Source organism: Equus caballus, chromosome 14 (genome assembly GCF_041296265.1).
Source record: "Equus caballus isolate H_3958 breed thoroughbred chromosome 14, TB-T2T, whole genome shotgun sequence".
Taxonomy (NCBI): Eukaryota; Metazoa; Chordata; class Mammalia; order Perissodactyla; family Equidae; genus Equus; species Equus caballus.
In genome coordinates this window covers 21,419,414-21,444,790 of record NC_091697.1, presented here as the reverse complement: position 1 = coordinate 21,444,790, position 25,377 = coordinate 21,419,414, and the positions used below count along the sequence as shown (strand labels likewise).

The 25,377-nt window shown below is 46.3% G+C and overlaps 2 protein-coding genes and 1 long non-coding RNA gene across 15 annotated transcripts in view; 2 read left to right on the top strand and 1 right to left on the bottom strand.

The window, feature by feature from the left end:
* The window catches only part of SIMC1 (SUMO interacting motifs containing 1), a 92,045-nt gene extending 90,873 nt beyond the window's left edge, over positions 1–1,172 (top strand). For all 3 annotated transcript variants that reach the window (XR_002799508.2, XM_023617189.2, XM_023617191.2), the window contains one exon: positions 330–1,172. Coding sequence is in view for 2 of the 3 variants with exons in the window: in XM_023617189.2 (XP_023472957.2) it covers positions 330–592 (263 nt within the window). In the remaining variant the exon portion in view is untranslated. The remainder of the gene's footprint in view (positions 1–329) is intronic.
* Positions 1,173–1,260: 88 nt separating this feature from the next.
* KIAA1191 lies at positions 1,261–14,219 on the bottom strand. 11 transcript variants are annotated; one of them, XM_070233872.1, is made up of 10 exons: positions 13,848–14,082; positions 12,675–12,792; positions 12,483–12,555; positions 10,381–10,527; positions 9,816–9,994; positions 7,034–7,160; positions 5,124–5,248; positions 3,131–3,237; positions 2,797–2,939; positions 1,261–2,688 (listed from the first exon to the last, which is right to left on the bottom strand). In XM_070233872.1, exons 5-10 carry the CDS (start codon positions 9,963–9,965, stop codon positions 2,480–2,482), a joined length of 861 nt encoding a protein of 286 aa, XP_070089973.1. In that variant the 5' UTR covers positions 9,966–9,994; positions 10,381–10,527; positions 12,483–12,555; positions 12,675–12,792; positions 13,848–14,082; the 3' UTR covers positions 1,261–2,479. The 11 variants fall into 11 exon arrangements, with proteins under 11 accessions (XP_070089973.1, XP_070089974.1, XP_023472961.1 ...); XM_070233873.1 differs by having other exon boundaries at positions 12,680–12,792; XM_023617193.2 differs by lacking the exons at positions 10,381–10,527; positions 12,483–12,555 and adding an exon at positions 12,365–12,451 and having other exon boundaries at positions 12,680–12,792; positions 13,848–14,219.
* Positions 14,220–14,659: 440 nt separating this feature from the next.
* LOC138917437 (uncharacterized) lies at positions 14,660–17,036 on the top strand. The gene is made up of 3 exons (XR_011425451.1): positions 14,660–14,798; positions 15,878–16,052; positions 16,836–17,036. It is a non-coding gene; the product is annotated as an uncharacterized lncRNA (long non-coding RNA).
* The last annotated feature ends 8,341 nt before the right edge of the window (positions 17,037–25,377 follow it).

Genomic DNA, 25,377 nt, shown 5'->3' with positions numbered 1-25,377 from the left:
ATATTTTTCAAGTGGTTATATTAATTTTAAATATAATTTCATTGTTTAATATGGGTTCATTTTTTAAATCAACAAAGGGAAAAAAAACCAGAATATAAATTTTCTTTTTTAATATGTAAAACTTGAAGAGCAGAGAGAACCAAGAACAAAGGACCTCTTGGGAAGGAGTTACCACAGGTCCTCATGTGGCCTTTGACTTGAATCCCAGTAACTAGTCCGCAAGTCTCTGCCCAGACAGACCCCACCTCCTAAAATCAGACTTCATCTCTTTAAGTCGTAAATGAAGAAAAAGGATTTCAGAACACTTCAACTAACTTTTTCTCTTGCAGAGCACTTACGGAGTTCAGTGATTGATCGGAAAGATTTAATAATCAAAAGGATTAAGCCCAAGCCCCAGCAAGGAGACGATATCACGGTGGTGGATGTGGAGAAGCAGATCGAGGCCTTCCGCAGCCGCCTCGTCCACATGCTGGGGGAGCCGCTGGTGCCCCAGCTCCAGGACAAAGTGCACTTGCTGAAGCTCCTGCTCTTCTATGCTGCGGACCTGAACCCTGATGCAGAGCCTTCTCCCAAGAACTGGAGCAGCCCCTGAAGTCCTTCGAAGCACTGAACACCAAGAATACCTCCTGAACTCTATCTCCAACTACTTGGAAGTTGTAAAAGTACGAAAAGTAGTTAAAAATCTTGTAGGACCAAACCTATCTTATTTATCTGTAGGTTATGATAACTTTCTAACTCTTTAGTAGATAACCTTTTTTTTGATAATCCTCACCTAGCCTATTCTCAAATATGGCTTAATATACAAGGTGTATATATTTTTTAATAAATTATTTATCTATCCTTTTCTTGAAAAGGTAATACTATATGCACTATATTTAACAGTTCCACTCAAGATGTGAAAAAGAATCCCTCTGTGAACAAATCCTAGACATCAATGTCATGTCATTCACGGTACTGACAACCTGTTTTGAACGAGAAAGACATATCCGTTTCTCCCTAATGGAACACAAACATCCTATATTAGATCTCTTACATTGCGTATGAATTTGACTTTGTGGCCAGTCTATTAAGATCTAATGTAATGAGGGGGGTTAGCAACACAAGGATTGAGTGTGTTACAAAAACTTTGATGTTAAAAGGATACAATAAAAAAGCAATGGTTTTTCAAAATACCAAGTTTACCATGCTTAAGTTCCATGATTTTGAGTGGGCAGAATGGAATAACTACTCCAAACAGGACCAAAAAAACAGCTATCCACATTTGAGAAAGTAGTAAGGATTTTTATTGTCAAAACAAGTAAGAGATACAAGCATAAGAGAAGACAAATAAATAAACTGTTCTGCTCATTTTAGACTCCAGGTCCTCTCTGTGGAAAGGTTAGCTCAGCTCCTTACATCGGCATGATACTGTCCAAAGCAGACAACGGCAGGAATTTGAGAGTGTTCAAGATGATGACTGAACACGTACACCGTGAGGAGAAATGAAAAGGTGGTTTCCCAAGTTCATTTCCTCAGTAAAGTATATTTATAAAGGTAGGAGGCTCATTTTAGGGAAAACTGATTGCATACAGAAAATTTTTTAATTCTTCAACCTCCCAGAAAAAAGTTTCAGGCCCTGGCCTGAACAAGGAAATCAAAATAGGACGACATCAGTTTCACATCGACCTCAAGGCTATAATCTAACTGTAGTTACCACCTTCTTTACTTTAAAAAAGTTTAACATCCATTTATCTATACCAAACCAGTAGACTGAATTTTCTTCTGTAGGAAGTTTTCAACCAAATTGGAGTTAAAGTGCAACAAAAGATATGCAAGACTACTGTTTGTTCTGTGACCCATAAAAGAGAAGCATCCCTCCAACAGCATGGCCCGAGGGGACCACAGTCGGAACCGGCTACAGGACGAGCGGTCCAGCAGGTCTGCCAAGAAGCACGGAGCCTCCAGCTTCAGTGCAGGAGGGGCCCCTGCCAGGTCTGGCTTTTAACTACCCAGATCTCAAACAGATCTTAGGTCCTCCTCACTGACAAGGCTAGAGCACCCAATACCAGCACAGTGAAGAGGGCCAAAGTTGTCTAAACTAGTCAGTGAACACCTCTACTCCATGACTAGTCCATGCGCGTGTTGACAATAGTAAAGGAATCAAGAAGCCTCAGTTTGGGAACAACACAAACATTATTACCTAGTAAGCAATGATCAAAGTTCTTGTCTAGGGTAAATGATACAAAAATAGGTAATGAGGTCCCCCATACATCACTGCTGAGATTATTTAGTCTAACCTTAAATTAAAGCAATACAAAATGGCTTCCTCCACACAAGGACAAGCTTTGCACTGATGTTTCTCAAAAACCAATTATGTCTCCAGCTCTAGCCTCAGTTTAAGAGGTTTCAAAAAAAAAAATGTTTCCTATGTCAGAGCCAAGGTGAAAGGGGAGCTGACACAAGACACCCTCTATCCAGAGTCCCTGGAATAGAAATAGCTCTAGAAGCCAGTGGGTGTGAGCACATTCAAGTCACGGGGTTTGAGATTATGGGTCCGTGGTGGTTGTTTCTTCCCTTCTATCACTGGGATGTCCATCTTGGGTGGCTTGAAAGTTGCTGGATCTTCGGCCATTCGGGTGGCCTGCGCACGGATCAGGTCCATTGGAGAAGGTTTCTGGGCTCCTCTGTAGGTCTGGGTGGCGAAACCTCCTACAGAAGTAAACCGCAGAGGAAATGATCTCAGAATTACTAGGCAGTTCCCAATACATGTGGTAAAATGCCTGCCACACTGCTTGAGTTTTGAAGGAGCTTCCTTACCCGAATCAGACTTCTGGAGGGATCTTGGTCCAAAGAAGCTCCATTTATCTGCCATGTTTCTGTCTTTATCCCCACTTCCAGAATCCATGGTGCTAAGATTTGGGCCAGGTAACGCTGTGGAAGAACCAGAAGCGAACCAGCCTCTGGAAGAGAAAGGATGCAACATATCCTAATAATATCCTCTGCCTACACCTCTAGAAGTGTCTCACGCCAAGCCTAGGAACTGTCAACTCCCCCTTCTCGCTCTGAGATCACAGGCTTAAACCCCAACTCTGCAGGAGCACTGGCCTTCCTTGAGCTCACTGCTGCTCAGGGGAGCGCAGGAGGGGCTCACCTGCTCTTCTGCTTAGGGGAAGAGTGGGGGGTGCTGCCTGGGGTGGATTGGGCTGAAGCCGGCTGCTTCTCTTCTCTTGTTATCTCTCCACTCTGTAGCTTTAGTTTCTGTTCAAATGGATAAGAAGAAAGACTTTTTAAAAATTGGAGCAAATACAAAACAACAATAAAACAGCTAACTTTGGGTATAAACAACCTGGTTCACACAACAGGCAAAAGGAAAACATTAATAGGTGAAATAATTTTGAATTATAGAACAGACATTCCTTTGATTCTACCATATTAGATAGAATTCCATCTTTTAGGAAAATGTACTTATTCGACAGCATATCTGAAACACCTCTGTACTAAATATACCACACTAGAGCTTTTAATTTTCCCACATTCGCCCAGCCGGTCAGCAGCGGGGCCGGAACTCAAGCTGCAGGCCTTCTGGGCCTTTGGAGTAGGGCCTTGAACTCCTCTCTCTGCCTCTCCTATCACATACAACCCCTGCCATTCCCAGTCTCTCCAAGCCAACGCTCAGGCCTGCTGTCACTCTCAGGCTGAAGGTTTCCTCCGTGGGGCTTGTCCCATTCTCTCCCCTTCCCCTCCCCTAACCAGTCACTCCGGGTTCCCTCGGCATTGTAAACGCACCTCTAACATACAGACTAGCAATCCAGCAGGGGAGAGACACATCTGCTTCTCAGTTCCTAGATCAAGGCTCCCATACTGTCTCTCTGCTCCCCGTCCGGGATGCCAATGCTTAGCCCAAGCTACATTCCAAACAAATGACCATGTCTGAATTTTCTCAAACACTCAACATATCAACTTGTGAAAGCTGGCATTTCAGTCATCCTCATGTTCTACTCTTGTGGCCAAGATGCAGAAAATGGGCCAAAGTCAATTCTACCATTACATAGGGTGAATTGCTCAACTGGAATTCTGGCTGACATCTATCCTGGAAACTTCTGAGTGTCAAAGACTGACAGTGACCCCCTCCAAAAGCATCTGTCTTGTCCGAGAGCTTGAACAGGCCACTAACCCAACCCTGATCCTCCAAAGCAGTGGTTTTGAAATCAGTGTGCAAAAGTCATCTGAGATGCTCATTACAAAATGCAACCGTCCACAGTGTCTTACATCGCTCCCCACAGGCCACCAGATCCACATTAGTCCTCCTTCTATATATTGCATATCATGATCCTCATGAGGCCCTTCAGGAGACAGTCTCAGACAACTTTGGAATATGGGGGAGAAAACCAACAGGAAGCAGGGCATCAGGAGACAAGTTCAGATACTGTGACTGGTTAAATATATGACCTTAGACCTCAGTCTCTTCACTTATAAGACATGGCGAATAGCATCTACCTCAAAGGATTAACACAAAGATTAAGTGAATGCGAGTGCTTCATAAATCATAAAGCACTATGAAATAGAAAAGGGTATTCCCTGAAAGTCATTTAAAACTATTTTATTCATACAACTATTTGATCATTAACCCTACCAAAAATTATTCTTCAGTCACTCCAATTTTAGAAATGAAAGAGCAAAAATACTCCAATTCTATATTTGCTTTTTATTTTTTAAAAATTAAATATCGAGCCGGCCATTCCTTTCCAATTAAAGTGTTACCTCTGCCGAGCTTGCCCAATTCTCTGTGCGAGTCAATTGCTCTGGTACACAAAGTGACTGGCACTGGCTTTACTGTTCACACTGTGCCCACACACATCCCATGCAATCTCATCTGAGCCTCCTAAGCAGAAAGAAGCAAAACACATCCTCCCACTTTACAGCAGGAGAAGCAGAAATGACGACACGAAGAGCTCCGGAGCTTTCAGTGACAAAGCTCCACCATGGGTATGACCAAACCAGTTCTAAATTCCTCACCCAATTCTCTTTCCACCACTCTCCACAAGGCCCGGCTAGCTGAGCGGGTAACTTCTAAACCACAGCCACATCTCAAGCTATGAATGATGAGGGTTTTGGTTTTTTAAATTCCTAAGAAACAAGCTTACGTGGAGCGCTTCTGCCACTCGAAGGTACTTGATCTCCTCGGTGGTCAGGCCCTTGTGGGGTGTGTAGCCAGCATCTGTCAGCCCTGCCTGTTGCTCAAAACGCTGAATGCTCTCCTGGGTCTGTTCTGGGAACAGAGGAGATGACAGTCATGCCCATCCCCTCTCCCACACAAACTGGGGGAGATCAACTTCTGTTCTCCCCAGAAGCAAGAGACCACAATGACCATCCGAGGAGGAGGGTTCTCCCAGACGCGCATCAGAGCAGTAATTCTGAACCTCACACAAAGTTCTTCTAATCGGAAGGAAGCCTTCCCTCACACCAAGCTGAAGAATGGTTACTCCTAAAGGGACAGCTGGATAACCTCCAGGGAAACACTCCTTACCTTCCTCTTATTTCTACACTGACATTTTCTTTGTATTTAAAAATGTAACATGGAGAAGGCAGCTGACATTCAGAAACACTGCAAGTCTCCAAAGATAAAGTTTCCTCAGAGAGACTCACCACCCTCATTACCCACGCAAAGACTTTCACCAAAGAGCCACATTTGGGCTAGATGGCACCGAGGTACCAATTAAATCAAACCAGAGAATGTGCCTTGAACTAGCCAAGGTCTACTGATCCAATGTTTCTCGTGTGGGAAACTGCTCATCCCAGTGCCTGGCACAGCAAACGCATTCACCTCAGTGTCACATCACTCTGACTTGATTATCTGAATTTTTCCTTGATCTGCACACATAGGACATTATATCCCCAGTACAGGCAAGTGGCAGCTGTGGACCCAAAGTCTAGACACCAGATGTCCTTTAGGACAGTCATTCCCCTTCTAATGAATTTTTTATTTCCATCAGAAATAAAGGCAAAGAAAAAAGTCAAATGCATATGGATGTTTTCCAGTCTTACCAGGTAGTTATGTGAAAATTTAAAAAGTGGGAAAGGATTTAATGAATTACAGTACACCAATACCAGGATTTTAAATGCAGCCATTTTTTTAGAATTTAAGACTATAGCAACATCAAAAGTTCATGGCAGTATTACCTGAAAAAAAATAGAATGGTTTGTTTACTATATCTGCAATTATACAAAAACATGCATATATGTGGAAGTGACTAAGTCAAATAAGTGTCTGAGTGACGGTAGTATTTTGGGGTGTTAGAACGTTCTGTACTGTCGATGACCTGTATTTTCAATAAAGAAATTATACTGTGCTACAAGAACGATGACTACGCTTTCTAACACTGCCAGACATATTCTCAAGCTTGAAAAATACTAGTAGTAGTTGCTGATTCGAATGGTGCATTTATGTGTGAATAAGCAAAAGACCAAGTAAGAGTCTGCACTTCTCGTTCTCGGGTGCCTTGTCCAGGAATTGCCCAAGACAAACTGATGCCCTCCCAGAGCAGATAAACAAGGGCGTCCGACTGCAAAACTGAGCCAACCACGGACACCTTCTATGTGCCCTGCCCCTGGCAGAGGCTGCTGCTAACAAGCAGAGCTGAGTATCACATAATTGTTAACTTCCCACAGCAACTAGAAGAGCCCTCCAGAACCAACAAGGTTAACTTGTTATACTCCTCCCCTTGACCTGCCAGCCACACCCCTCATTTCATGAAGAGGGAAAGAGTCTCGACAGTGGCATAACTTGCCCAAGGCCACACTGAGGGATATGGGAAAATAAGATGGTACCAACAAGCAGAGTGCGCCTAAATCACCGGAGATGCTAAAAGTGTGACAAATCTTCCACCTAAACGGAGCTTCGCCCTGGCGATTCAGCAGCCAGGCTGACATGTGCCAGGCCCGGTGGGGACATGCTAAGGCAGGCATGGGTACAGAACCCCCACAGGTGGACTGCAGGAAGCCTGAGCTCTTCCCCACCCTACCTCACGCCATCCTGAGGGTGCAGGGTGCTTACTTGTGATCAAAGAATTCATGATGACGCGTGTAGCTTTGGCCTTCACCACAGGGACCTTGTCCACACCGTCAGTGGCCGATGACAGGGCCACGGCAGGGGAGGAGACACTGGCCTCTCCTTCCTCCACCTGTTCGAGAGAGGTAAGGAGGCACTTGAGCAGGCAAGGGAGCCACACACCTAAACTTACTCCTTTAAGGAAGGAGTTGCTGAAATACCTTCAATCCGATACATGAGGAAATACGTGAGGGGGGGTTGGTTGTCCCACCTGATTAGATCTGTATCATCCGTAGTGACAACAGATAAACACATTATACGAATAGCTGGAATTTATAGATATGGGAAAGCCAGCATTTGAAGCTCTGAAGTCTACTACCTTCGCAGATTACATCTGTCCAACATACTACAGGACCGTGCCCCTAAGAATGCAGGAGAAACACCTCTTACTAAGCCCTGACCATGGACCAGGCCACGCGCTTGCTTCTGCTTAATCACTGCATTCGCTAAGTGGTTCTCAAACTTTGCCGAGCACCAGAACCCCCTGAAGGGCTTGTTAGACAGACCACTGGGCCCCACCCTAGAGCTGAGCCAGCAGGTCTGGGTCAGGCAGAGAATTCATGTTTCTAACAAATTCCCAGGTGTTGCTGATGCCACTGGTGCCCAAGACCACATTTTGAGGACCACTGTTCTCAAGGTTCAAGTAACGCTGTTTTAAAACAAACCAAAAAATCTATGTAGCTCCTAATCTTTAACGTGAGAGAGCCAAGAACATGCGACCTTCTTCAACCTAAACACCTGACACCATGCTCAGGCCCAGCAGGGAGAAGAGAACGGGGTCTATTCTTTGTTCTCTGCTTCTCCAAAGGCATTGAGAAGGAAGGTGGGCAGAAAGGAGGGGAGCAGAAGTACTGAAATGTTGTAGCCTGTTACAAAATAGGATTCACACTTTTCAGCTGTGACCTTACTCAAGCAAGACTGGAACCTGTTTCCTTCCTTGGGAGATGGTGGCGGTCAGGACAGGGATGGTTCGCTAGACACAGGAAGGAATGCGTGTAATGAGTCAGGCTGAGCTTTCCTTGAGAGCAGCTGTTCCAAACCGTCAGCTGTTCCAGCTGGGGCACACCAGAAGACTGGAGCCCATTCTTTGCCTTGTGAAGTAAGCAGCAGCCTTTCTAAATGAAAAGGGTGAGCGGCCCTTCGAAGCACTGCGGGAAGCCTGCTCACTCTCTCTCCAGTCCCTGAAGCCCGTGGCTCCGGGCCTGCAGCCCAGCTGCCGGGATCCTTTTCTCCTAGTACTGCCAGTACTTTACACAAAATGTTTCTCCTCAACAACTGATTGGGTCCGATTTCAGTAGATAATGGACACAGGGAACTCCCCCAGAGCTGTAGGGGACACTTCTGTAGAAAGGAGCTCCCTGTTCCGAGGGCTGAATGGGGAAGCGGGGTGGGGAGACTCCCTAGAAAGAAAGGCCACACACAGCTCTCCGAAGTGAGAGTGAAGCTGGGAGCCAGGAGTCCCAACATCAGCTACACACCTGATATGTCTCAAGCCTTTTCATCCTCTTTTATTTAATCCCCACAACACTCCACGGCATGAAGTAGTCTCAGCTCTCAGATGGAGACACTGTGGCCCTGGGGTGAAGCTGTGTGTCCAACGTCATTGCTAGTACATAGACCATTAGGGGATCCACACCCAGGTCTGTTTAAGCAGATCCTTCTGTTACCTACTGTCAGGCCCTGAGCTGTCACGCAGGTCAAAGTTCAGCGAAACTGTAGCTGCAGGTTAAAGGGCCTCATCTGAGCGGGCAGGCCTAGTTTCTAGTTTATTCAAGCACAGTGCCACCCTCCTTGCACTCCTGGTGGTGGCAGGCTCAGTCCCTGCAGTCAGGAAGCACAGGCTTCGGCAACACGCCTACAACAAGCACCTGAGAACCTAACTGCACAAAGGGATGTGAGGGCAGATGAGGGTGCCCCAAGGTGCACGCGCACGTCGGTCAGGAAGGGCCTTTGGAAGGAGGCGGCTCTCACAGGGCACGGCAGTGGGAAGAGGCATGGGAGGCAGGAGGGCCAGCACAGCATGTGTTCAGGAAGGAGCCGACGTCCCCCCCCAGTCACTTAATGAACATTCTTTGGAATCTGCTTTCTGCCAGGTCCTCTGCTAGATACTGCAGATAGAGTACAAAATTAGGTATGGCCCCTGCCCTCAAGAAGCTACTGGAAGGTGATAAAGTATGGCAGAGATTATGACAGGGGTCCATGTGACAGTGGAGAGCTCAGAGGGAGAGGTGATGGTCTTATGGGGAAAATCCTCACAGAAGAGAGCTAAGACTTAAAAGGATACCATTTGTCAGACAAATGGAGTAGGAGGAGCGGGTGGGAGAACAGGATGGGGACTGGAAACCTTCCAGGCAATCAGAGCAGTGTGAAGCATAAACACCCTGTGAAGTGCAAGACATCTCCAGTAACTTGCATGGTTGGATCACTGGGGGGGCCTGGGTAGCGGCAGTCAGGACCTGGACCACGCAGAGCGAGACTAAGGAGCTTGGATTAAATACAGTGGGAAAAGGGAGGGGTGAGGGTGGGGACAAAAGGCAGGAGAAGACACAGCCATTCTAGTTTGAATTAAAAAGAAAAAAAGACCGCCAACTCCAGCTGAGGCACAGAAAATATATACAGGGGTTGGCGGCTGCCCACTTCTTTGGGTGCTGGGAGCCACTGGAGGCTTCTGGAGCAGAGGAAGAATGAAGGGGTTGGGCTTGCCAGGACAGTCCACAGGGTCAGATACCTTGGCGAGGTCCTGATACTTGCGCTCTGGAATCACTGGCTTCCAGGGGATGCTGCCCATGTCCGATGGAGGAGGAGTCATGGGTGTAGGGTCCTCAAGGGCATCATCATAGCTGAATGCCCGGCGGTACATCCCGATGGGCAGGGACATCTTGCCTAGAGGCCCACTAGGCTCAAGAGCTAAGAACAGAGACACCTGTCAGGATGGGTCAGCAAGTGAACATAGTAATAGCTTTAAATTAATTCATAGGCAGTAAAGCTCTAAAACACTCACTCTGGGACAGAGCAAGAATAGCTTCTTCTGGAATAGCTAATCCATTTAAGAAAAGGTAATAGCACTAATTCCTTCCTTTATGCCTGACACTTCGGATTTTCTACTTAACCTACTCAGTAGCCCGAATCCAATTTACAAATTAGGAAACCAAAATTCAATTTAAATTTATCTGAGCAAGGTCATACAATGCAAAGTGCAGTTTGGAATCAAAGTAAACCTATCAGATTTCAAAGCTTGTATTTTTCATGCCACAGAAGCCACCCCCACAGAAACACCAAGGCTCTCAACTCACGCAAGACTGAGGATATGAAGTTCTTGTTCCCATTTTATAGATGAGGAAGTTACGGCCTAGAGGTCAAGTGATTTGCCCAGATTCATAGAGAAAGTAACCACCTGGGGCTCGACTGCCTTCCCGACCTCACCAAAGAGAACCAGAGCACTATGACAAGAAACATCAAAACAACAGTGTCCAGGTCAGCTCTAGAGTCTGAAGGATTTAGTCAGCAGAGCCAAGTTCCACCACAGAAACTGCTGACACCACTCTCATGAAACACTGCCAGCCGACCTGGCCATTCCTGTCCCCTGGAACTGGCTGGGGGAGTGCCCCGTGGTGACGCAGGTATCCACTTCAAGGGCACGCTGCGCTCTGCCAGACCAGAGAGCAAAGGCCATGCTGTTTGTTTGCGAATCCTTTCTCAGCAGAACGAACGTTCAGATCCTGACTTCAGCGTGATGCTTTCCCGTTGCTAAAATTATACAGTCACACTCTCCAAGACATCAACTTCCATGGCAATAAGTCCAAAACCAGCAAAGACACTTCATTTAAACAGCAAGGGGACCAAGCAGCTACCATTATTATTAATATTAACAACAACTACTAACAAATCCATAGAAACAGAGATTAGTGGTTGCCAGGGACTGGGGAGGGGGGGATAAGGAGTGACCACTAATGGGGACAAGGTTTTCTTTTTGGGGTGATGAAAATGTTCTGGGATTAGACAGTGGTGATGGTTTCATAACCTTGTGAATATACTAAAAACCTCTAAACTGTTCACTTTAAGTGGGTGAATTTCATAGTATGTGAATTATCTCAAAGAAGGCAAACACAAACACACAGGCAAATAATAATTACCAAGTACCCTTCCTCACCGGGCACTTACATCCCTCGTCTTACTTCATCCTCATTAAGCAGCTCTTCTTCCCATTTTCCAGCTCAGGAAACTGAAGTATAGATCTTAGGTGACACCTACCTAGCAAGGGTAGGGTGGGGACTAGAACACGGATCAAAGCCACTACTTGCACTGGACACGCAACACTCCAGGCTCCACACACTACAAAGCATTAACCTAACAAGTGCAACCCCATGGCCGGCAGTTACAGGGAGTGTATGGTAATGACAACCATGGAAGACGAACTAAAAAGCACACTGATGAGGTCCGAGACCAGCGATGGATCCACATTGGGAGACACAGGGAGATTCCTAGGAATCCACTTAATTTGGGAGCAATTTCAAAAACATCGTAAAGACTCCTCCCAACAGCCATCCCAACAGCCTTCCTAAAAATAATAATAAAGTGAGCTAATGTTTACTAAGAAATATATTCCTATAAATAGAGACGAAAAATTTTTCTGAGCAATAATGTATATTCATCACTTTTAACTCATTTTCACCTATTTTATGTTTAATATTCACAGCAACTCTGAGAGATAAGCACTATCTCTTTACTGAGAATAAAAAATCGAGTGATTCAGATTTGATTAAAAATCACTAAAACAGTCCTAAGAGGGATGAATGATTTCAGTAACCCCCAGAAATTATTGCCCTAGACGGACCCAGACTCGCTACATGCTGCTGTGAGCATTTTCATGACTGCTTAAGTTAAATCTGCCTTTAGATCAGGCTGGTGCCTTTTTGCCCAGACCTCCATTCTGCCCACTCCCTTCCCCTCCTCCAAAAAGGGGGATGAGTTTAACCATTTTGGTACATGCTATAAGAACTTCACAACTTATTCTGAACTCTCATTTGATATGTGTAGGAAAGTGACAAACTTCTCATACTCTTAAGTGAAATGACTAGTCTCTCTCAAGGTAGGTTTTGGGTTCATACCCTGGCTGCATGGTTAATAGGTTAATATTTAAATGATGTCAATCTATTAAATCTAAATGCTCGCCTGGTGCCAGAATAACCATTGATATATGGTTCCGAAAAAGTGGTTTCTGTCTAGCTTAAAACATGAAGGGCAAAACAAGAGTTTACCAAAAAGAATTAAGTTTACCAGGCACTTCTGGTTGTCTCGAAGCCATTGAAAGACTGGGATCCAGGTGCTTTTTCTATATAGAATTCCGAGTAGAGTCCCTGCTACCTAATAAAAATAACAAAGGGCATTTTCTTACAGTGAACATCAAAGAATAGCTCCAATACCGTTCTTCTGACAGGCACACACAGCTTTGTGGCTTGTTTACAAGGCTGAAACACACATGAAAGAGCCAGTGGGTGACAAACATGCCAAGGGGGAAAGAAAAAAGTCTCACACCACCTGTGGCTGATCTTAACACCTGTGCCGTGACAGGTGGTGAAAATCTCACCTTACCAGCGTGAAATGGTGTGACGATTACGCTGACAGACAGATATTAACGAGGAACATCGTCCAGCTGCTGCAAGTTAGCAAAGCTGCCCAGAACAAGTCCATCCATTCCAGAGGTCCTAAGAACAACAAACAGCCAGCATTGGTACAGCCCTTCAGAGTCTGCCAAACACTTTCCTGTACCTTCATCCATTCCCCCTAACAACCCTGCCAAAGAGATTATACTCATCTCATTTTTAGATAAGTTAGGGTCCAAATAACTTGACCCACAGCAAGGGGCTAAGTACCATAGTAGGTAAATTCATTCTTTGTTGCTAACCCTAATATTTATCAGGGTTTTATCCAACATTTATCTTGTGTTTTAACCCTTGGAGGAACACTGCAAAGCAGGCATTAATTATCCCCAATTTAAAGAGAAGGAAACTAAAAATGAGAAGATAAATGATTTGTCCAAGGTCACAGATAAGTGGCCCGCCCACAAGGCAGGTAGTTTCACCCCCACTTTACAGGGAAGTTCACACAAAGTGCTGAGAAAGCCAAGTTGTTTGCTTTTCAACTTGCTACACTGTCTGTCTATCCTGATGGAGCTCAGAGGGCAAACTAGCTAGTTCTTCATTAAAGAGCATCGCAGAAACCAAAGCTCAGCCATCCTCCGGGCCCAGGAGATACATCCCCTTCCACTTCTCCATCCCCGTCCCCTCCCCCCTTCTCCGCAGAGAGCCTGCATTTTCTTCACAACATACTGGACGATGCCAGCAGGATTTGAAAGGCCAGGTCTGACCCAACCCCCTCTCCCACTCGCGAGGCTAAGAAGGACTAAGGAGATTACGGCCGGGGCCTGGCGTAAGACCAGGGTTCCCTGAGGGCAGGGCAAGTAGGAGGCTTGCGAGGTGAGGGCGAGGAGTTGGGGTCCCGGGCTAGGCCGCTCCGATGAAGTCGAGGCGAGGCCCCGGGCGGGGCTGAAGGGCATCATCAGAGAGAAGCCCCACTGGAAGACCCCAGACGGCAGGGCGAGAGAGGCAAGGGGCTGCCTGGCCAAGATCGAAGTCGGGGTGAGGGGAGAGGCGTGGAGAGCCCCCAGGCCGGGGTCTGAGTGTAGGGGCGAGGGGCGCACCCCTCGGGATGGGCGGAGAACGTAGCCCCAGGGAGGTCCAGGCCCGGCCCATGTCGATACCTGTTCCGCCGCCGCGGAGCTGCCTGCGGCCCGAGCACCGGCACTAAAGAGGCTCCGAGGGCCCACGTCTTCCGAGAGGCTGTGGCGCAGTCGGGACCCGAGCCATGGTGTGAGCGGCGCTTGCCCGTGGCGACAACGAAAGCCCCGGGAACCAACTGAGGAGCACAAACCACCAGGCCAGCCGGCAGCCTTCCTGATAAAGCCTCCGGAGGCCGCTCCACTTCACGCGAGACTTGACCCGGGAGGTGCCCGGGGTATGCCGGGAGTTGTAGTCCACCATCGGGAAGGCCCCGCGACTTTAGCTGCACTGCGGGTAGCGGGCTTCTCAGCTCCAAAGGTGGAACTTGCCAGCTCCCAGAGGAAAAGCTGCCCTTTACCACCACTCTGTACCTGGGTCTGTGACAGGCTGAGGGAAGATGGAGGTGGCATAGTAAAGTGACACCCTCCAACCCGTTTCACAGAGGTAAAGTTGAGCCTCAGAGAGATGAGAAGTCACTTAACTAGTAAGAGTTGACGTGAGCAGGGACCCTCTTCCAGGAACGGCTGGGCTAGGCAGGCTTCACACGAGTAACAGAACCAAAAAGGGGAGCAAACCGCACCTGCCTCCCCTAGGTAAAGTGATCCTAATATCTCTTCCTTTTTACACTAAGGAAAGTGACTTCTCAAGAGGTGCCAGCTCAAATGTCACATCCTGGAGGAAGACTTCTTTTTTCCCTAAAGGGTTTACAAATATGACAAAGCAACAAACCGAGGAAGTAAAAGAAGTTGATAAAAACCTACCTACATTTCTACCTATGTCCAAAGCTTGCCATCAAGGCTCATCTCAGGAGGCTTCGGAGCTGCGGTGGATCTGACACGTAGATTTCAGCACTGGGCTTCCCAGGACTCCTGGCAGGAGGGAGAGGCTTTCTTCTCGAAGCTTGAGTGTCCTCACCAGCCGACTATGCTGGAGTGAGCCGTGAATTAAAGTCTTTTCTAAATTCTATAATTAGCTTATGAATAGCACAATTACAGCGCAGTGTGATTGTGTGTGTGTGTGTGTTAAAAGTGTTACTTTGTTAATTTGGAACTTAGAAAATATACCATAATTTTTTACCTTCTGTGGAAGCAAAGCTGACCCCTTGCCTTCCTCCATCACGGGGAAGGGGTACACCCCAAAGAGAGGAGGAAACAGCACTTTGCACCCTTCTATAAATCAGAAGGGAGAATGATCTTTCGTTCTTATCCCCAAATTGATAAAAACTGAAGTCTTTCCTCGAAGTTACTGACTCTCTGACTAAAACAACTTATCCCTGACTTTTGTGGTACTGATGTCTGAAGCTATGGCATGATGTTGGTAGATAGTAGCCATAGGAGAAAACTGCTGTTTTCCACAAAGAACAGACTAACTGTAAACTTTCAACTTTTGCAATCTTATGAGGTTTTCCCCTATAAATGGGTGTTGTATTTTTATTAGAAGAGTTTGTTCTTTTAAAACCTGGACTTCCCTTAGAAGCCTTCTTTGCAAGTAAACCAGTTTCCTAATGATCTGGTTCCATAGCTAAGGAGGATTCAGTCAGTCACAGCTGAATCCACAAGGCCCAAGAAGGACACCTTCGGAGCTGTTTGACCTCAGGCCATTTTGCACAGCTCCTGGGGTAGATCTCTTGCGGCAATAGAGATTCCTCTCCACCCCATCTTTTGTGCTTTTTTCCAACTCTGGTTTTGGTTCTTAGCTAAGCCTGCTTCCAGTTCTGTGCACAGCCACTTTATTTCCCCAAGGGTGGCAGCATCCTTGGGAAGTTGGGTTTTGAGGTCTGTGTGGTCCTTGTCTGGGGGCAGATAATAGTTAAGGGTCTCTGTGTGTGGCCAACCAAAGAATCTGGTTACCTTTTTATGTATATTTACAACATACTCTTACCAGGAAACTAATTTCCTAAATGCTTTTGACTCTGAATTGTCTTTTTGTACCTCCTTGGGCATTTCATACTTTAATAAACATGGAGTCTCAGAAATTGGAATTGACCAGGATCTCTCTTGCGTCCCCCCAGATGCCCCAAATCAGCCTGCATTCCTGCTGCATGGGGGGAGGGCAGGGAGCAGGACCGAATTTTGCCCAGCTGCCTTCCTCTAGACATCTGCCCTCTCTGGCCAGTTCAAGCCCTCAGAAAGGTCCACTCCCTAGACAGACCTGCCACCGTCCTCACAACTCATCAGCAGACAGAGGTATGATAGCAAGTGGGGCATTTGCATTTCTGGGGTCTCTAGACTGGGAGTGCTATCTGGAAGCCTGCCCCTTCTATCATGGAAGATGAGGCATTCCACCCAGCAGTGCTCAGGAACTGTCCCACCTGGCAGCTGTGTTAGGAAACTAACACTCTCATGGGGACTTTGGCAAAGGTACCTCAGCCAAGAAGTGGTGGGGTTGAAATTCAAGGCCAGGGCTGAGTGCCCAGCTCCTAGTTTGACTGCTGGCGGTCCTTGGCCTCAGCTCCTCCACTTTTAAAATCCCTGGGGCAAGAGTGTTGAAGGTACATTCCCGAGACAGAAACAACTAGAAGTAACAGCTCTCTCTAGTGGTGAGGGGGAAAGATTCCACTGAAGAAACTGAGGATGCTGGGCTAGCGGGTCAGCTGTCAGGCTGTCCTCAGAGACCAACTTCTCCAACCTGATATTACACATGATGCAGCTAAGCTACAGAGAACAAAAGGAACCCAGCCAGTGTCACACAGCTAGTCTGGGACAGCCGGTTAGATAGAAAATGTGTTCTTGTGTCTTACTTTGTTGTCAGTGCTTGGGGTGCTCCTTGCTTGGGATATACTGGGGAGGAAGACACAGTCCCTGACTGTGTTGGGCTGAATTGTGTCCCCTAAAAGTCATATGTTGAAGTCCCAACCCCTGGTGCTTCAGAATTTAATAGTATTTGGAGATAAGGTCTTTAAAAAGTGATTAAGTTAAAATGAGGTATTAGGGTGGGGCCCTAATCCAATCTGACTGGTGTCCTTATAGGAGGAGGAAGAGCCCCTGGGGTGCCCAAGCACAGCAGAAAGTCCATGTGAGGATGTGGTGAGAAGGCGGTGCATACAGTGAGGTGGCCATCCACAAGCCAAGGAGAGAGGCCTCAAAAGAAGCCAAACCTGCCGGCATCTTGATCTTGAATGTCTAGCCTCCAGAACTGTGAGAAAATAAATTTCTGTTCTTTAAGCCCCACCGCGTGTGTGGTACTTTGATATGGCAGCCCCAGCAGACTAACAGGAGGAGACAGACAGACAATGAAAGAATGTGAATGACTACGTGTCAGGGGTCATGAAGTGTTAGCACCAGGTGCTATGTAATAGGGGGCCTGACTCTGGAACATCAGGGGAGGCCGCCCAGAGAACCATGATCACAGAGGCGAAGAAGCGGGTGGAAGAGGGTGCTCCAAGTGGGGCACCAAGGCAAGAGCAAAGACCCAAAGGCAGGAGAAAGCTTGTCTGAGGAACTAGGAGAGTGTCGAGTTGGAGGGTGGGGAGCAGATCACAGGGTCTTTGAGGTTGGCAGAGCCCACTCCCCCTGGGGAGTGAGGGGCTGTGTCAAAGTGGACACGGTGTAAACCACTCTGCAGCTGGCCTTCAGTGGGGAGGGGAGGGAAGTTAGGAAGGCTAGTTGGAATGGGCCATGGTGTGATTTTGTTAGGCTAGGTTTTGTTAGACTAGGTTGGGGTTTATCTGGATGGCAGAATAAGCATATTCAAATGCAGTTGCGAAGAATCAAGCAGAGAGGCAGGTGTGGAAGATGCAGATGAGTGAGGGGTTAAGAGCCCTGAGAAGCAGGAAGGGGCACCTGGCATTGGGTCAATTACTTAGGGTCTACAGGCTTTTCAGGAACCCACAAAGAAAACCTTTTGAGTGCTAAAAGTAAAATGTTTGGCTCCAAAATTTTGTTTTAAACCTGCAGAATCAAAATTAATATGTTCAATTAAATGTCTGCACAACAGATTATTATGTCTTCATTTATGATAATATTTATTTTTAGTAAAAATGGCATTGTATTTGAAAACAATTTGGGAGCTAGATTTTTCTCACCTTGAAATAAATCCCTAGTGAGCACCTTAGCGCTCCTAAAAACCACCATAGGCAAGCATAAATTAGAAAAGTTACCTGCAGCTAAAGAATTTTTAAGCAAAACTTTAAAAAATTATTTAGGGGCCAGCCCAGTGGTTAAGTTCACACACTCCACTTCTGTGGCCTGGGGTTCGCAGGTTCAGATCCTGGGTGCAGACTTACGCACCACTCATGAAGGCATGCTGTGGCAGCGTCCCACATATAAAATTGAGGAAGATTGGCATAGATGTTAGCTCAGGGCCAGTATTCCTCACAAAAAAAAAAAAAACACGAAAAACAAACAGCTTTAAAAGCTAGTATTGGAGCAATCGAGGGGATTTGAATATTGACTGTATATTAGACAATCATGTTACATCAGCATGAAAATTCCTGGCTGTTATATTGGTACTGTGGCTATATAGGAGCGTGTTCTTGTTAGGAGATAACTTCTGATGTTTTGGGGACTGAAATGCCATGATGTCGGTAACTAATTCTCAAAGAATTTGTGTGTGTGTGTGTGTGTCCGAATATATATATGAAGGCAGAGAGACAGAGAAATTAACTGAGGCAAAATGCTAACGGTTGGTGAATCTAGATGAAGGATTTACAAGTGTTCATTAAGCTATACGTAAATTTTTTTCTGTAGGTTTGAATTTTTTAAAAGAAAAAAATTGGGGAAAATCCAAATGTAAGATGGGTTAGTCAGAACTTGTTTAGGTGAAAGGAGAGAGATTTAACTCCTCCAGCTTAGTGCACAGAATCCCTCGGAACACCTGAAACTAGAGGCTCCCGTTTTCTCTTTCTCGTCTTATCTTCATCCTCTCTCAGTGTCTGTGGGAACATGACTGCTGAGAGCTCTCAGGGTTACTTCCACCCAGAAGAGACTGGCTCTCTTTCTCGATTCCAGTTTGAAAACCCCAAAGAGGGTCTGGCCTGGTTTGGGTCAGTGCTCCCTCCCACTCTGACCACTCATCTGTGGCCAGGAGGACACAATGACATTAGGAAGTGTCAGCTTCCCGAGGAATCTCATGATTGGGATGGGAGAAGCATTTCCCATAGGAAAAGGGGGAGGGGACAGAAAGAACAGTAGGTCTCAGCACATAGTAGATGCAATCAGTATCCTCTCAACACGGACTGATGAATATCGAAGAGACAGGAACTGTGCTTGGTGCTGGGGGTACAGCAGTGGCCCAGCCCTGCCCTCATGGTGCCTGCCTTCTAACAGGGGAGACAGGCGACAAACTGACAACTCATCCAAATTGCTAATTAAACAAATGGGCAAAGTGTATGAGCAGACAATTACAGAAGAAAACTGCATGGTGAATAAATGTATAAAAAGGTGTTTAGCTTCACTCCAAACGGGAAAAACACAAATGAAAACAAAGAGATACAAGTTCATTTTCAGCAGATATGCAAAAACTTTGTTTGATGATACCATATGTTGGCAAGGATATGGCGAAAGAGAGACTCTTAATGTTTCCAGAATGGATTATAAATTCGGACAACCAGTTTGGAGAGCAATTTGGCAATATCGAATGAGACTGAAGACACACAAACGCAGTGACTCGGCAGGGCCACTCCTCAGGACATAGCTTAGAAAATCTCACAAATGTGCTCAAGAAGACATATAAGAACCTTCATGCTGTCACTGTCTGTATAGCAAAAATATGTAGTCAGCCCAACTATTTCAGAAAGACAAACAGAAAAACAAAAAAGTAAATTGTGTATATTCATGTAATGGAATACTACCTAACAGGAGAAATGAATAAACTAGATCCCCATGTATCAGCATGGGTAAATCTCAAAAACAACACATCAGATTTAAAAAAAAAGATAACAGTATGTTACCATTTATGTAAATTATTAAAATACAAAAGAAAGTTTTGATACATACATAATAAAAGTATAAAAATATAAGTGAGAATTATACATATCAACTTCAGGATAATGGTTATCTCTGGAGGTCGAGGTAGAATTTAAGTTGTTTGTAATTTTTTTAATAAAAAAGAAGAAAATATAGCAAAATGTTAACTACTAAGTCTTGGAGGTCAACACATAGATATCTGAACATGTGTGCTTGAAATATTTAATAATTTTGAAATTTAAAATCACTAAGAGTCAACTAATTAAAATGATGAACAACTCAAGAGCTTGTCTGTGTCTGTGAAATTGAAACATCCTAAGATCCAACTGAGGATGCATGTGAGAGACTTCATAACCAATCTCTGGAGTTTCGCATCTTTTTTAGAAGAAAAGTCTGATAAAATGAGTGGACCTACATTCCAGCATCTGTACAGGGAGATCCAAGATATTAAAAGCCTGGATTTTGGGGGGTTTTTTAAAAGATTTTATTTTCTCCTTTTTCCCCCCAAAGCCTCATGATACATAGTTGTGTATTTTTAGTGGTAGGTCCTTCCAGTTGTGGCATGTGGGATGCCACCTCAGCGTGGCTTAACGAGCAGTGCCATGTCCCCGCCCAGGATCCAAACCAGCAAAACCCAGGGCTGCCAAAGCGGAACGCACAAACTTAACCACTCGGCCACAGGGGTGGCCCAAAAAGCCTGGTTTTGAAGCCAGACAGACCTGGTTCAAACCCTAGCTGCATCATTTATTCACTATATGATCTTGGGAATGTCACTGCCTCTCTCCAGGCTTCAGTTTCCTCTTTTATGAGGTGGAGATGAGATGACAAGATGGCAGATCGCACAAGCCAGCCCCAGGTCAGGGAATACCTGAGAGTCAAAGGGAAGTTGACAGATCTGAGAGACCAGCCCTGTGGCTACCAGAAGAGTGCTGGGCGTGGGTGTGGACAGTGGCAGCCCAGCGCAGAAGAGGACAGAGCTCCAAGTTCTGGAATCAGGCCCTGTCGGAGTTTTCAGGTAGTTGTAGCCTTTCTTCTTCCCACCTGGCTCTGGGCAGACCTCGGTCAGCCCTGTCACTGTCACCACACCATGACTGCAGGCTTAGAAGGCCCCAGCTGGGTGGAGGTGGCTTAGAGCCTCTGGGTGGGGGGAGTCCATAACAAACTGCAGGGCAGTGAACAGGCCTGCACATTTGCAGCCTCTCTTCCATCACTCCTCTTCCCCCTCCTATACCCTAGGCACTAGGTTATGGCGACTGTGGGTGGCAATTTCTAGTAAGAGTCTTACCTGGGCAGACAGAGGTACAGGGAGGTTCTCCAAAGATGCAGTTGTCTGCTCAGGACAGGACAAAGCAGGGGGTGTAGACTATCCACCAGAGAGACTCCTTCCCCACTCACAGGAAAAGTTCAAGCTACACTTGGGCTCTGCCCCCTCCCCCAGGCACTCAGTCCTGGCCCCAAGGAAACAGGAGCTCACAGGGGCAGATAAGAGAGGCCTGAGGGACGCACACCCTACAAGAGAAAGACAACAGACAAAACTACCTTATCTAGACACAACAGAGTTAATGGACTAGGCAGGACAGGAATTAAAAATAAACATTGTAAGTATTATTCTAAAAAACAGAAGAGAGGATTTTGGAAATATGAAGGTGAACAAGAAATTATAAAGAAGAATCAGCTATAGAACCAGATAAGAAGAACGTTGTAGGTGAAATAAATACGTCAAATGCTGGGGTGAATAGCAGAGTGGATATAGCCAAAGACCAAATCAGCAAGTATGAAGAGCAGGTTGAGGAAATTTCCTAAAAAGCATGAGAGGGGTATAGATAACTGAAAAGCAGAAGGCTGAGCCAGTGTTGTCTGAGGTGGGCTACCCTGGATGATATGGTGCATGATAATGACCAGGGGACCCCTTGGTCAGGGAGCCACTCCTGCACCTCTTCACTGTAAAGTGGTCCCCTCATCAGATGCTGTGTTGTTTGTGGCTACATCCTGTAGATTGGGCATTCTGCAATTCCCCCAGAGAGTCGTGAAAGAAAGAAAAAGGAAGGAAGGGAAGGAAGGGAGGGAGGGAGGGAGGGAGGAAGGAAGGAAGCTAGTCAGTTATAAAAGGGTTGAACAAAAGTAAGCCCTGGACCTTGGGAACAACTGTATCCAAGGATGCAAATAGCACCAGGACTCCAACTCCACCTTGTCTTCATTTTTCCTGCCCAACCTCAGCCTCTTTGATCTCAAACCTTCTTTACAGGCGGGCAAACAGCTGCCTACAGCTGGTACATTTTACGTCTGAATCCACGAGAGGGAGATTGACCTCAAGACTCTGGTTACCAAATTTAAGAATCCCATAGAAGAGTCTTCTTGGTCCAGCCTGATCCAAGTCATTACTCTTGGACTAATTACTTGTGCAAAGTGTCATATAAAACCATGGCAGGTCTTTGATTAATTCAGTCCTTAGGGCAACAGTTCTCAGGAGATGAAGACAGTTAGACAAATGTTTGCATAGCAGTCCGCTACATGTAGTACTTATCCTGGTGGAGACGGGGAGCCACTGAGGAATTTCAAGCCAAAAATGACATGGTCAGCTTTTCTTTTAGAAAGACTGCTCGGAAGCAACATGGAAGTTGGACTGTAAAAGGAAAGCCAGCAGTGCTTATTGTTATAATGTGATCTTTAACTGTAGAATTTCCAGGTGGGGTTATGACTGAAGAGGAGTCAATATCACCCAGAGATGGATATATTGACTGATGAGACTTTGTCTCCACTTTTGTTCAGAAGAAGGTAGAGTGACTTTGATTTTATGATGGATATTGCAAGTGTTAAGTGGAAGCACAAAGTTAAAAACGGATACAAGAGTAAAAAAGGATGCAAAGGGGCGGACTGTACTGGTCATTTGCCTGTTTACTCATGGCCCCATCCCTCGCCCTTCACCTGCTCTGCTCTGTATCACAGCAGGCTAACTCTTGCCAATTCCATTTCAAAGTTCCCCACTAACTGCATCCAGTTAGTTTCAGGTAATAGCAGCCAATGGCGGGCAAAAGGAGACTGGAAAGGGCTGGTCATAAAGGAGGAAGATCAAGAAAAGAAGCCGAGGGAGGAGCAAGTACAACTGATTCCATTGAGCAAACATTTGCTAAGCATGAACTCTGGGCCCTCCGCCTTATACTAAGCACGCTAGACTCCAAGATGAAAAAGTCTTGGTCACCACCCTCAAATGGGAGGGCAGGGCTGAGAGACAGTTGCAGGCAGAGGCTATGACCACACAGGGTGACTGGACTCCAGCTGAGAGACACAAGAGGATGGTCATCCACTGTGTCTCAGGAGGCAGGAAAGATAAGGCAAGGCCAAATGAGACCTTGAGGAGCCTTCCAGTCTCAAGAGATTAAGGTGCTCTCTTTTGAAATGACATAAAATTTATGTGAATGCCAAGATTAAACCCCTTAAAGAATTTTTTTTCTGACTGCAAAGTTCTGGATAAATGCACTGGTGCCAACTTTTCTCTTTGGGAGCCTTATGCTCCTGGCTCACCAGTGAGGTGATCCCAAGAAGTGTTCTGGAGCCCTGGCCAGGTTTTGAAAGGCACCTAGGAGCTTCCTGGGTATACTCATGGTAGAAACAAGTTTTGAGAAGGACTGGCCAGAGTGTGTGTGGGGGGGAAGGAAGGACACACCTTCCCCGATTCCAGTTTCCTCTTGGAGGTATTTACAGGGACTTTCAAACTATTTTTTATTACCACATGCCACAGTAAGAAATATTTTTTACATGGTGCCCAGTACAACACACACATACATGTCTAAAACAAAAGTTTCATGAAATGTTTTTTCCACTCTATTCTTTTCTATTCCATTTCATTTTATAGTAAAAAAAAATATATAATTGCTACCCAGTAAATTGATTTCACAATTCACTGTGGTCTTTTTTTTTTTTAAAGATTTTTTTTATTTTTTTCCTTTTTCTCCCCAAAGCCCCCCCGGACATAGTTGTATATTCTTCATTGTGGGTCCTTCTCGTTGTGGCATGTGAGACGCTGCCTCAGCGTGGTCTGATGAGCAGTGCCATGTCCGCGCCCAGGATTCGAACCAACGAAACACTGGGCCGCCTGCAGCGGAGCACGCGAACTTAACCACTCAGCCACGGGGCCAGCCCCTGGTCTTTTTTTTTTTGAGGAAGGTTAGCCCTGAGCTAACATCTGCTGCCAATCTTCCTCTTTTTGCTGAGGAAGACTGGCCCTGAGCTAACATCTGTGCCCATCTTCCTCCACTTTATATGTGGGATGCCTACCACAGCATGGCTTGCCAAGCAGTGCCACGTCCGCACCTGGGATCCAAACCTGCTAACCCCTGGCCCCCCCGAAGCAGAACCTGTGAACTTAACTGCTGCGCCACTGAGCTAGCCCCTATGGTCTTGAACCACAGTTTTGGTTGTTTTTGTTGGGCGGGGGATTGTCCCTGAGCTAACATCTATGCTAAACTTCCTCTATTTTGCATGTGGGATGCCACGATAGCATGGCTTGACAAGCTGTGTGTACGTCCACACCCAGCTTCCGGGCCTGTGAACCCTGGGTCACCAAAGCAGAGCACGCGAACTTAACCACTATGCCACCGGGCTGGCCCCTGAACCACAGTTTGAAACACAGAACTAGAGTCATACGCTGAGGTTCCCTCCCCAACCCTCACTCTCTTCTCCCCAGATGAGTGATTTGTTTGAATGGGGAGTTTGGGAGAAGGCAGCTGACGTGCTCTGGGCTCTCCTCCTGGCCCTGCCCATGTGCACAGAGGGTCGGTCAGGATGCTCCCTGCCTCCTGGGGAGGGCTCCAGCCCTGTAAGGTGAGCAGATGCCCACTAGGCAGTTTCTGTTCTGATTTCAGTACCTACCCCTTTCTGACTGGTGCCTGTGCCCTACTGGCTGTTAATATTCTTAAGACCTTTCCTGCCCTTGCTTGATTTGTTGTGTCACTGACCTGATGGGTAGTCTGTCTGTTTCAGGGGAAAGTATTACCAAGTCTATTTTAGCCCCACATCTAAGCCACTTTCTCTAATCCAGCATTTATTGACAAGAAAGGTGACATTTTTTTTTATCCATTTGGCTGTCTCCTTTGCCTTACTTCCCCATTAGTTCTAAACTTGGGGAGAGGAAGAGTTATTTATTAACCTGCTGTTATGGACTGAACGGTTGTATCCTCCCAAAATTCATTCATTGAAGCCCTAACCCCAATGTGATAGTATTTGGAGGTGGGGCCTTTGGAAGGTAATTAAGTTTAGATGAGGTCATGAGGGTGGGGCCCTATTACGGGATGAGTGTCCCTGTAAGATGAGGAAGAGAGACCAGATCCCTCTCCCCCTCCTCTCCCCCTCCCCCTCCTCTCCCCCTCCCCCTCCTCTCCCCTCCCCCTCCTCTCCCCTCCTCTCCCTCTCCCCTCCCCCTCCTCTCCCTCTCCTCCTCCGTCTCCCTTCCTCCCACGTGAGGACACGGCAAGACGGTGGCTGTCTGTAAGCCAGGAAGAGGGCCGTTATCAAGCACCTGAATCAGCAGGCACCTTGATCTGGACTCTCTAGTCTCCACAACTGTGAGAAATAAATCCTGTTGATTTTCACCCAGTCTGTGGTATTT

Bases quoted from the DNA above. Each gene is read 5' to 3' on its own strand.
- KIAA1191 (XM_023617193.2), bottom strand. From the start codon at position 12,392: ATGGCTTCGAGACAACCAGAAGTGCCTG. The intron at 9,995-12,364 runs GTAAACTTAATT...CTCTGTTCTTAG, and splicing joins GAGACAACCAGAAGTGCCTG to CTCTTGAGCCTAGTGGGCCT. The intron at 2,940-3,130 runs GTGAGCCCCTCC...TTTCTCTTCCAG, and splicing joins TCCCCTAAGCAGAAGAGCAG to AGGCTGGTTCGCTTCTGGTT.